Below are 12,931 nucleotides of genomic sequence, written 5' to 3'. Positions count from 1 at the left end.
TTTAAACACATTGCTTCAAGTTTTAGTCTTTGAAGTCATGCTGTGTAACATATTAGCCGATAAATAGTCTTTACTGTGAGTGGGCTCTCCTCAGACCTGACCTGACCATAACTTGAATGTTCTGCTGTGTAGCTTTAACTAGTGAACTCAACTCATACCAATGTTTTAGGTTGAGCAGAAGCGGCAGCAGCAGTGGGAGGAGCAACTGCATGTGGAACAGCAAGAAGAGGAAGAGAGAGAGGCTTATAGGCTTCAGGAGGAGCAGCTGAGGCAGGAGGTGCAGAGGATGGCACGGAGAGGCTACGAGGACAGAGTGAGTCAGACCTCATTTATCCTGTGCTTGGTCACCAGAGTTGTACTGTAACAGATGGTTTTCTGCTTATAGATCCATGGCAGACCTCGATCAGCGTGGACCTGAGCTCAATGAAATACACTGTGCAAACAAGGGTCTAATTTTTCTATTAATGATTAGCTTTAATGTCTGAGGCCAGATTTAAGATACGTGCCATAACTATTATTATTATTACAAGACTTTTGCTAATGTGGAAAATACAATGTATTTTCTATTAGATTGTAAATAAATGTGTAATTTTCATTTTTATTTAAACATTTTCATCATTTTTCTTATACAACTATGTTAAAAGAAAAAAGGAAAAAAAACAAGAAGGTATGAATAAATTAGGTTTATTTAGAAAATATTTTTTTAAAGTGCAACTTTACAGCTGCATCACATACATCACTGCACCATCGTGCAGAGACGGACCTTACTTTTGTTTTGAAATGACAGGGTGGTTTATCATCAACACTTATTTGTTGCACATAAAATAAAAAGCACAACAAACATTGAAATACACACATTTGTAGACGTTTTATGTTTTAAGCTTTTTGTTTCAACACTGGCACATAATAGTAATACAGTCCAGAGCGTAAGGGAGACACAGCAAGATTTAACTTATTACATTTACAACTCACTGCTGGTGAATCTTAATGTTATTTTTTTGAAAAAGGCAACACACGAACAGCTGTTATAAATGAATGGCTAAATTAAATTATGTAGGATCCAGCCTTGCATTTTTCATCAAACAATATTATTAGAAAAACTACAACATAAAATCCAAACAAGAAGACAAAGTCCACCCTGTGTAGATGAGCGAACTTACAGTATTACAGTCTTGATGGCTGCACAGTGCAATAACTAAAGGGAAGCTCTGGCAGCTACATGAGTGTTCAAAATACTTTTATGGCAGTAAAATTCTCACTCATTTATGGCTTATCCAAGCTGCTTTGGGACGTTCCGTAAGTGATCACTCAATACATAATCTGCTGTGGACACACAGTATTGTATTTCCTAGGCCTGCTAGCTATCTCCTGTATAACGTTTGTTGCTATTTCTAACAGTGATTTATCTAACACGTATAAGTTTTTTTTCCTTTTCAAAATAAATAAAACACATGCATAAACCACAAATGCAGTTTTCAAAATAAAAAAAAACACATTATGTAAAAATAAGAAATGACTCTGACATATTGGATTTAACTGCTGTTAGTTGGTATTCTCCTTTGTGGTGACGGTTACAAGCTGTTTGGCAGCTTTGGCAATGTCATAAGCACATTGTATAACCTGCTGAGTGACCAGCTGCACGTCTGGGGCCTGGCCTCCGTCTGAATGCACCTCTTTCCTGCATTCAGCCTGCAGTCGACAAGCACTTGAGGTAAGCAGGCGCAGAGAGCCTCTCACAGTGTCCGAACGAGGTCTCTAGAAGTGAATAAAAGTACATGTAAAATAGTAAACTACACAACTGTATTGGCCCCTGCTGTCAGAGAGATGCTCAAATACCTTTGGAAATAGGGCAGCCATTTCGGTTACAGCCACATAAATCCTTTCTGAGCAGGGTATGAAGCTGAAGGAACCATAAAATAAAAGAAAGTGATTATTTCAGAAATCTGGAAAAAAATAAAACAATGCACTCAGAGTCATAAGGCCAGAAAAAGCATTCACTGCACACCATGCAAAAGTCAAATGGATCCTTCAAGTAACTGAAGACGAGTAAGTTTGACTTTATAACCCTTCACACTTGAGGCTGCAGGCAGGTTCAGGTTACAGCTGTTATTACAACAAACCAAAGTATTGAAATCAAGCCCAACAACACACATTGCTTTTATTGATTTTTTTTATAAAAGCAAATCATATCACAGAGTGAGAGGAGGAAGACTGTGCCTGGTAGGCAGGGACAGAGGCCAGAGTACCAGGAGGTGGGGTCAGTGGAGCGAAGGCTGAGCAGCTGCAGAGAGGGAGTAGGCTTTTCAGCCCAAGGAACCAAAGTGCTGAAACATCCCAAACTATGTCTGAGGCGACGCACACCCTCACGCTCAGCAGACCTGCTCATACTGATGATGGAGACATGGAGACCAAAGCACAAACATACAGGGAAAAGAAGTAGGGGAAGAGAATGAACCAACCAAACAGAAAATGACGGTTTCTGGGATAATATGAATGCTTAAAAATAAATGACGAAGAATAGGAGTGGAGGTGTTGGATCTCAGTGATTCGTTTAGCTTCACTTTCTGACCTCTCATGTTTGCTCTCCTGCGCCGCTCGCAGCAACTCTTGGATGTTCTTGGTGATCTGCTCGGTCTTGCGGATAACATCTTCAGTGCTGGGAAGACTGGGGTCTGTTTCCATCTCCACATCATCAAACTCCAGAAGCGAGCTGCCCTCTCCCAGCCAGCCAGTGCTCCTGAGCCTGCCCCTCCTGCACAAACGGTCACCGTGACAATATTCATGCTAAAAACATCCTTCAGAAGGTCCAACATTTGCACATGATTCCCTGGATCCTCCTTACCTGAGTTCGTCCATCTCGGAGTCATTAAATGCATTATCATAATCACTTTCGGGCATGCTGCTCTGCTTATCTAACTTTGACGCCTGGAAAGAACAGAGAAGTGTCACTATAATGTGAACTTTCCATGCAAGGGGTTGCCAGCAACAGTGTGAACTCAAAACAAGGAAGCCGTGCAGCAGCTCAAGAGTGTAAACATGAAGCTGTAAATTAGTAAAAGGGAATGCACTAAAGTAACATGTGGCTCATTTGAGTCTGCTGGGTTAGTTCTGATTATGACAAATATAAACAATAACAGATGGAAATATGACACAGAAGCAAAATTACATAAACAATATTTAGAAGAGACTTTATTGAAACCAATCATTTATTAAAGGGCAATAATGCAATAAAGCAGCTAAGCCAATGATGTAATAACTTTTTGTCAATATGAAATCATGACATTATTGTTATTATTGGCCTGATAAGAAAATAATCCTAACCTTCGCCACTAGTGCAGTTTTAAATAGCTTTGATGACTGCCAAAAATTAAGCTTAAGTCAGACAAAGCCAAACTGTAATTATTTACTGCTCCCCGGTCTGAACAGATTGAACTAGCGCAGTCATAACTCCTCTGATCGACCAAAATTAAAAAATACAAATATTATGTTAATGTTATGTTAATGATTGCTATTCCATTATTAGCGGTTCCAACACACCTCATGAGAGATAGAAGTGATGTGAAGGATGGTCAATGTTTGCGGAATTGCTAATTGTTGTTCAGTTGTTCCCAAAAAGATGTAAAATAGGCTCAATTAAATTAAATTATGTCTAAACTAGGTCTTAACATGTCTAAAGTGGAAAAATATCAAACTGAAATTCATTACTAAAGCATAGATTAAATGAAAGATTAAAATTAAGTCTAAAATTCAAAATCAGCCCGAGTTCCACCTGAAGAAGCCAAAGTCTGAGAACAACTGTTATGGTTAAGTGCAAAAAAGAATCTAAAAAGTAAAGAATAATTCTATATAGCATAATAAATGACTATAAATCCATGTTAAGTTGGAGTTAATTACAAGCATGCCGTTCAAAGCTTACTAAGCAAAGAGAGCAAGAAAACAGAGCCCTCCATGAGCGTGGATTGGTCAGACTGTGCCCATAGTAGGAGTAGGAGACACTGCGCTGCGGCTAGTCCATGCAGTAATGCAGTTTATCACCAGCCTATAGACAGAAGTGATTTGCTGCAACAGGGAGTACTCAACCTTCAGAACACTTTCTTCTTTAGACCATGATAGGGTGGATGGAAATGAGGGCAGAGATGAGGAGGTAACACCAAAAGCACCCCTTTCCGTCTGAGCACAGGGTAAAATCAATTGGGAAAAAAAAAAGCAAAACAATGTAAAAAAAAAAAAAACATAACTCCAAGTCCAAGTAAAAATACTTGACCTGACTAGGATCGGCAGAACAGTGGCCTAACAGCAAAGTTGATCCGAGGTTTGATTATCAGACCATATATTAGCCTAACATTCACAGCTCTCCGCGTAGGAACTCCTGACCAAGTGCGACATTCATGATCTGGGTCCGCGGTCAGTCGCACTTTGTTCGTGACTGATCCAACAGCACGGGTTGAATGTGGAGAGCACATTTGTCAAAAGACTACCTGGCCTCATAAACAGACAATGTACTAATGAAGCAGATAATTTGAATGAATATGTTTAATGCTTATTTAAAAACAAAATGGAAAACAGTACAAAGTGTTAATATGTTTAAATAAAACACTACACATATCCACTAAAAAAAGAACACACCCGATATTATGTATATTATATGATATGATGTATGTGAGAACAGATGTTTATAGATGAAAGCAGACTGAGGAAATGGTTTCCCAAAGGAAATGACAGGAGTCCAGGGCAGCAGACAGGAAGGAGCGGATGCAAGGAGCAGGTCTTACTTACATGAGGTGGGAAGGGTTGCAGGGTGGGGAGGGCCTCCTCTGAGTAGGGCATTTCCCCTTTCGGGACATAGGGCTTCAGGCCTGAGCCAGTCTCATACATAGACATAGGCCGACTGACTCGTGAAGACTGTCGCCGCTTGTGGGAGGAGGGACTGGAGGGGTCAGGGTACTCTGAGCCACTGGGGCTCTGATACTGTTTGGTTGTGACCTGCCGCCTTAGAGAGGTGTTCTCAGTTTGCAGAGATTGAAGCTGGAAGAGATGCAATATACTAAGAAAAGCTCTCAGCAAAGCAAGAATTCCAAGGAATTATCTTATTGAGCAAACTTCTACAGGACCACATTAAAGGTGGTCTTGTAAAAGAGGTCAAAAGGTTACTAAAGTAAGCTTTAGTATGAACATAAAAAAATAGATTTTGCAAAAAGGTAAAACCAAGTAACTTCTTAAAATGTACATGCTTTTTCTTTTATGAGGCTAAGCAAGTGGTGAGCAAGCAAGATATGTACATGAGCAGCTGAGGTCTTAGGAAATTGCTATAGACGGACAAAATACAAAATACTTTTGGTAACACTTTATTTTACACTACCTTGAAACATTGTACATTTACAAACTAAATTTAGTACAAGGTAATGTGCTTTGTAACAATGTGTAATAACTTGTCCCGAGTGCATACACAATGGAATAATGTGTATTTGTACTTTGAAGGTACATAATGTAATAAGACAAAAGACCTTTAGGGTTAGGGCTTACGGTTAGGGTTAGAGTTTGGGTCTTATGTCTTATTACATTATGTACCACCAAACGTATTATTACATATTATTCCATTGTGTATGTAACACATAGGTACATGTTATTAAACATTGTTACACAGCACATTACATTGTACTAAATGTGGCAGGTACAAAGTATCAAGGGTAGTGTGTCATAAAGTGTGACCATATCTTTTATTTTTATTTTGCCAAGAACACAGGGAAAGTTTGGAAAACTACCTATGGTAGGTTTATACTTTCTTGGAAACAAATAATGATGCGAAAGTGGGAGGGTGCATTGCTGTTGTTCTAATAATTACCTAATATCTTTGAAATGTATTAAGTGCAACATCCATTACAAAATTTATGATGAAAAAATACAAACATTAAAAATAATGAGCACATAAATCATGCATAAAAATGTTTTGAAATGAACTTTGTGCTACGATAAACACAACATATTTATAACAGTAACATATAAACCATGCGTACACTTCAAGTTAGTCGACATATTCGTCATGCTTGGGTTTGAACATGCCTGTTAGTTAGAACACTCCGTAATGGAAAATAATAAGTAAAACATAAAACACGAGCATGCTAATATGAAATCATGTGACCAACGTACAACAGTTTATATTTTTGATTAGACGCAGGTACTACACAAACCCAGGCAGTCTGTCCAATGGTTAGTAATGACACAGCACTGGCGATACCTTTTTCTGCATCAGCCTCAACTCGTCACTCAGGCTGCTGTTGGCTTTCATTAGCTCCTGAATCTTTGCCTCTGAAGCAGTGAGAGCATTTTTAACACCCATGTATTCGTGCACAGTAATGGGGCCGTCTGACAGGTCTGAATCCAAGCTCTGACAAATAGAAACACTGTGAATGAGCCGTTGGAGAACATTAGGTAGATTTTGGTGCTACCTTTGTCCTGTCTTCTTTGCTTTCGGCCATGTCTTGGTCCGTATCTTCATCGGATGCCACACTGTCATAGTCAGGCTGGTCGTTGTCTGGACTATCTCCAAATTGCTTTACAGACAGACTTTTGAACATGAGATCGAAATTTTCTACAACATGAAAAAAAGCAACACTGTTAACTTGGGATTCACAGCAAAACAGATGTCAACACACAGTACATTTGTGGATTAAAAGAAACTGCTGACCTTGAGGACTGACTACTGAGTTCCCTTGTCGGCGTTTAGCATCACTTAATATATCAATCACTAAAGTTGCAAATTCGTGTGCGTTAAATCTCGCAAGTTTCTGCCGTCCCTGTTAAAAACAACAGTCATGTTAAATAAATTAAATCCAAAAAGCCTTTGAAAAAAATGTATATACATGGCATTTGAAACATTTTTCTTCACATTTGGGACACTTAAAGGAATAGGCCACCGTTTTTACATACTGAGATATGTTCTTACCTAACCTTAGTCAAGTTAATATATCCCCGTCTGGTCTTTGTCCGTGCGCTCTGTCACGCAAACGGAGCACATACGCAGCCTCTCCCACATGTCATATAGCTCCAAAAAAGCTCACGATAGAAGCTACCAAGCTCTTCCACGTGTTCCCTATTTAAATAAAGTTACGTGAAGTGTTTTCATGCAAAGTATATTTACACAGAAATGTAACATGTCGATTTTATAAGCAAATAAAAAGGGGTACTATATTGTGAGGCGTAATGATATGAGGAGCACAGCGTCCGCGCAGTAACTCCTAAAGACTTCCCCCGCTCACTTCCGTCAATAGAAGCTGCGTGTCTTGTACAGAGCTAGCAGAGAACAGTTGAAGAAGCGTCGATAACTTGTGAACGATGCCTTTTACGTGCATCGTGCCGGGCTGTGATAACAAGCAGAAAGTATATAGTGTAGTAATGTTTCACAGATTTCCAACTCACCCCGGACGACGACACAGGACTCAGGACCTCGACCATGAGGTAGGAATGCGCGAGCACTTTCCGAAAATATATTTTCTGCTTGTTGTAAAAGGCTCTCTACAAGTCACGCAGCTTCTATTGACGGAAGTGAGCGGGGGAAGTCTTTAGGAGTTACTGCGCGGACGCTGTGCTCCTCGTATCATTACGCCTCACAATATAGTCCCCCTTTTTATCTGCTTATAAAATCAACATGCTACATTTCTGTGTAAATATACTTCGCATGAAAACACTTCACGTAACTTTATTTAAATAGGGAACACGTGGAAGAGCTTGGTAGCTTCTATCGTGAGCTTTTTTGGAGCTATATGACATGTGGGAGAGGCTGCGTATGTGCTCCGTTTGCGTGACAGAGCGCACGGACAAAGACCAGACGGGGATATATTAACTCGACTAAGGTTAGGTAAGAACATATCTTAGTATGTAAAAACGGTGGCCTATTCCTTTAATGCAGTACTAAGTAACTCATGCCCCTAGAGGCCATAAGCGCCACTGCAGGTGTCGTGGCATTTGCGTTTTTTTTTACTCATTAAATTGTCAGTGAGAGTAAATACTACACTGACAGAAAAGACAAAGGGAGAGAGGGATATTGTACATCCAATTACACAATGGAGATAATTTTTTTCACTCAAATTTGGCTGTAAATACTGTTTATGTGGCGCTAGCCCTCAGTTAGCTTTGCCTGTTAGCCTGTTAGCTTCTTTTTCGTGATTCCATTAGTGTGTATTGGTGACTCCGACCCAGTGCAGGCAAAGTTGCTGTTGTGGTTTTCTGGCCACAGACACCAGGGGGAGATGAAAGACCCCCTTAGTACTGCTTTAAATTAATTCAATTGGGTAAAAAAAAAAACAAGAAAAAAACTAATGAATGAAGACAAGGCTTAAATTTAACTACATTCAAAAATATTATAACCAAGTGATTTTTTGCTATAATAATTGACGAATAAACAAATTGTGCAAAACCTTGTAACTGATATTGAGAATTTGGTCATGTTTCAGAGGATTCTATGCAATCCCGTATTGTGTTTATTTTTCCCTATTCCAATAATAATAAATAAATGATTGAATTTAGGTTGGGGGTAAATGCACATGGTACATCAGAATCAGAATGGGTTTTATTGCCATTGTTAGTGAACACAAACTAGGGATTTTCTTTGGTGCAAAACGTGCGACATGAAACACTGAACATAAAACTTGGTAGAGATAATCAATAATTCTACATTTGGAATAAACAACTGCACCTGATTTCTAGTGGAGGAATATTCTGGATTCACAGGAAGAAAAGGCACCACAGTCGTCTCTGATACAAGAGTGCTGTGATTCTGCGTTGCCAGCCACACTGTAAACAGATCAGCCGAGTAAATGAAAAGGTGTGTTCTGAGAATTACTCTAAAAAGGTTTACCTGCATCCGTCTCCCTGCGGTCTACCTCATCATACACGTCCATAGCCAGCTCCTCAAATAAATGATTACTGAGCTATAGAAACAACAGAGTCGTTATAACAACATCTGAAGTCTGAACATCTGAATGATCAAGTCAATACTCACAGATTGTAACTTCTTCTTTGCAGCTTTGGCCAGTTCAGATAAATCCAAGGTGCTACAAACAGAACAGCAAGATTAGGACGTGCTTTTAACATTACGTCCAGCTCAATGCAGAGGGAATTATACTCACACATTTCTAATCCACAGAGAGCAATGCAAAAGTAATGGCGTATGCATAAGCTTCTGTTAGATCAATTTACTGTATTTAATATATTAAAGAAAATATTTTGGGTCTATTCATTCTGCAATACGCTCTCTTATCACACTTTCCTGCTAAATTTGCGCACAACATCCACATACACAAATTCTTACCTGTCGACTAATTGTGGAATAATAAAATGCTGTCCATTCCTATGATCTGGAAGAAATCAGAGCAAGTAAACCAAATGCCTTATCTACGGACACCATGGGTAATAGCACAGCAGAAATACCTGGCTTTCTCCCACACAAATAAAACGCCAGTCGATCTGTAAGTTCATACTGTATTTCCACCAGTCTCTCTGCCAAGTCATTCTGACCAGCTTCTCTACACACAGACGAACCGGATGTTACAGGGATAATGATGACACATCAAACGGAAATAAAAAATCTGTTCATTATTGTTTGAGTTACCTTGCATAGTCAACTGGTGTTTTGCCATTACTATCCGGAGAGCCTGGATCTGCCCCATATACTGTCAATAGTTCAGCCTGTAATACTTGTCCAGCCTTTGCAGCCACATGCAGAGGAGTGCTCCCCTTCTCCTGTATGCCCAGTACAGACATATGAATAGAAATGCAAGCAACGTAAAGGGAAATGTCATTCTGTGCTTTGAATAGTGGTTAAATCTTACAGGGTGAAAGAAATTAGCTTGAGCGCCCAATGTCAACAACCGCAAACACGTCTCAAGGTTTCCTGTGCGCACACTTGAATGAAGTTGCTGGGGGGAAAAAAGGGGTTTTGGTGAGCACTTGTAAACAAAAATAATAATAAGTCGGGGATGACGTGAGTTGTTTTACCTACTTTGCTTAAATCGTTTGCTGTGCTGCTGTCATCCTCCCGACAGGGCATGCGATGGACAAAAGCCAGCATTTGGTATTTAGCTTTTATAAACTCGGATTTGTTTGGGCTTTGTGGCATCGAAAAGAGGAAAAACACATCACGTATAAAGACATTAACAAATTATATGAACTATTTAAAAAGAAATCTTAACTACTCACTGCAGTTTGTCCTGAGGATTGGCCTTGCGTTTCCCGCTCATCACAGATGCAGGGTCTAAAAGTGAGTGCTCCCAGATGGAGTTTGCTCCATTGCTGTACAACGTCTGAACCATCTACATCAATTGGAGAAGAAAGAGCAGCATCTTAGAGATTCAGATTTTTTTTTAAAAATTGGCATTTTCGCATTTTAAAGAAAGGAAAAAATGGGTACAAGCAGAAAAAAACAAAATATTCTATTTTGTTGCAATGTTGCACTTAATTGACCATCTGATGTTGCCTGTGTTACACTTTTAGGGCCCCAAATCTGATATGTAAACGAGAGAAGGCTACGTGTTTATTTATTTTTTTGTTTAGTTTATTTCGAACAATTTAAAAACAATGATAATACAAGTAATGGATACCAATACAGCGATTGTTCAAAAACGAGTGGGTTGAAGTGTGACCTTATTTAGTCCCACCCCCTTTCTACTTGATATTTTTACAGGAGCAAAAGAAGCTCATATCGTTCTTCTTTTACAACAACTTGCACAACTCAATATTTACAACAATTGTTTTACAAACTATGAATGTCTTTCCACAATATACACATCACGGCCATAGAAATCCAGCGACAATAATGTTATTTAAATCATAATTAACATCCAGCTCTATAGTCCGTGAAGACCATGTTTTTATACATAGATTTAAATTGGCAAACTGTAGTACAACTTTTGCACATGGCTCTCGCTTTGCACACGAGCAAACACTTGGTAAATGACTCTCAAGTCTGAATTATTGTGGTTATCCCATTGTATTTTTCCTTTACAAAAGAGAAGCAGCTGCCCATTCCTTCAGCATGCACTTTTACAGTTCACATCTAAGAAAAGAGTTCATCATCACGTTTTGCCAAAATGTTTCTATGATTCATTTCTTGAGCAGACTTTTAAAAGCCTTTTTTGCACTGATGAAAATAAAACTAATATGCATTCACGAAGACTTTCTGCACCTAGTTTGTGCTAGCATACAGCAATAAAACGTATTTTGTGTACCTGCAGTTGAGTAGAAGGCCAAGGTGTATGCATTAAGTGTCGGACCTGGGAGCTGTGCCTGCCCAGGCTTCGATGCACGCTGCAGCACTCATCACAAATCAACACACCCCTGTTCACAGAGGCCCAGCGCGGCCCTTAAGCAGAGGAAAAAAAACAAGAGTAAGACACATGCAACATGCTGTTACAGGAATGTTTTCAGATCAGAGTATTGGCAAATTCAGTGGGTTGGTTTAGGGTGGCAATAATGTGAAGGCAGGAGGGCTCTCTTAAAGCTTTTTAACCAATGATTTAGGTGAGGCCTTTCATTATGAGAAGTAGAAATGAACAGCAGGCTAAAAGGTTTTGCGAGCATAGGTATTTCTGTTGAGTAATACAACAGCTTCCTTTTTTAAAGCACTGTCAAACCTAAATGCAATTTTTCGAAACATTGTTTGGTGATGTGGTCACAAGTCACTGGTCTAACTCAAAACACAGGAAATATAAGTTAGCAAGCTATGATTCAACTATTTAATGTATATGCCACATCGAATAACAAATTGTCTTTTTTGCCGAAAGTGGTTTGAAGGTTGGTTCCTAGACATTTTTTTTCTGTATATGACGATTGTCATTTATCTGTGGTAAAACAATACAACGCTGTGCACTGAAACATGTGGCCATTTCGTTCTGTAGCATCCTGTTGTGCTTCCTGTGCCTGAAACAGAAATCATCACACCATTCACACTCACTTTTAAATGCTCTAATTTGGCCAAGTTTTGGCCAAGGCAACATTGTCAGTCAAGTATTGCATATTTCATGTGATTTGCTAAATATGCTCTCCCAATTCTCATAAAAACAAAGCAATCTTTCCTGAAACAGTAATGCAGGCACAGCATGGCAAAGTGAAAAAAGAAATGAACCTATGCATTCAAATATCTGTGGCCACGGAAGAATCAAAGCTCCCCTAATTAAACTTCAGGGTTAGAAAAACAGCAGGTGCCTTAACTTAAGCCTATAAACAAATTGGTCAAGTCAAATAAGGGGCATCAATAATAATCTGCTTACCTGGCACACTGCAGTCCGCACAGACTTCGGTATTTCGCAGGCGGTTGGACATCTTTCGTCATTTAAATAAGATCTTTTAAATCACACTTTGGAATATTTACCTGAAATCGTTCATTGATTAACATTCCACTCTAAATAAACATTGGCAGCTTATAACATAATAATAACAACGCCCAGCTAAATTGTACTGTTGCTAAATTAGCCTAGTCGTTTGGTTTAGCAGATCTACTAAACCCACATAACTCTTTTCCGCCGACATCAAGGCTGTAATGCTTGATGTCACATTGGCTGATTAAGTTAGCGTCTTGACAATGTAACTATCCATATATAGTAGTTTAGTCTTCTCATACTACTACATCGAGGTATGGCTATGGGCAATTCACAGTGGCAGCTGCAGAACCGAATACCTTTTCCCTAAGTTTACCCTCAAAGGGGCAGCTGTTACACTAAAATTAAACATAGACGATGCCATATTCTTTAACAAAGTGCTATATTTTCTATTTAATGCTGTAATTATGCGTTCGTAACCAATACAACTGGATTCCGTGTACACAAATAAAGCGAGACTTTTAGAACCTGGAGGACAACACCCAGGGCTCCATGGCATAAAGTTCCTGACGTTTGATGCCATATTTTATGATTATATTTAATTAACAGTATCAATAATG

At 39.1% G+C, this 12,931-nt stretch overlaps 1 protein-coding gene across 3 annotated transcripts; it reads right to left on the bottom strand.

Annotated features, from left to right (window-relative positions):
- Positions 1-673: 673 nt before the first annotated feature.
- git2a (G protein-coupled receptor kinase interacting ArfGAP 2a) lies at positions 674-12,649 on the bottom strand. 3 transcript variants are annotated; one of them, XM_079551377.1, is made up of 21 exons: positions 12,264-12,649; positions 11,223-11,356; positions 10,195-10,307; positions 9,998-10,103; positions 9,828-9,914; positions 9,608-9,738; positions 9,427-9,521; positions 9,308-9,353; positions 8,999-9,050; positions 8,855-8,927; positions 8,693-8,790; positions 6,686-6,794; positions 6,447-6,589; positions 6,236-6,385; positions 4,777-5,025; positions 4,081-4,170; positions 2,843-2,925; positions 2,570-2,752; positions 2,247-2,378; positions 1,837-1,900; positions 674-1,755 (listed from the first exon to the last, which is right to left on the bottom strand). In XM_079551377.1, exons 1-21 carry the CDS (start codon positions 12,313-12,315, stop codon positions 1,543-1,545), a joined length of 2,403 nt encoding a protein of 800 aa, XP_079407503.1. In that variant the 5' UTR covers positions 12,316-12,649; the 3' UTR covers positions 674-1,542. The 3 variants fall into 3 exon arrangements, with proteins under 3 accessions (XP_079407503.1, XP_079407504.1, XP_079407502.1); XM_079551378.1 differs by lacking the exon at positions 2,247-2,378; XM_079551376.1 differs by lacking the exons at positions 2,247-2,378; positions 4,081-4,170.
- Positions 12,650-12,931: the final 282 nt, after the last annotated feature.

The sequence above is a fragment of the Gobius niger genome, assembly GCF_951799975.1.
Source record: "Gobius niger genome assembly, chromosome: 1".
In the NCBI taxonomy this organism is placed as follows: domain Eukaryota; kingdom Metazoa; phylum Chordata; class Actinopteri; order Gobiiformes; family Gobiidae; genus Gobius; species Gobius niger.
This window is presented reverse-complemented; position numbering and strand designations above follow the sequence as displayed.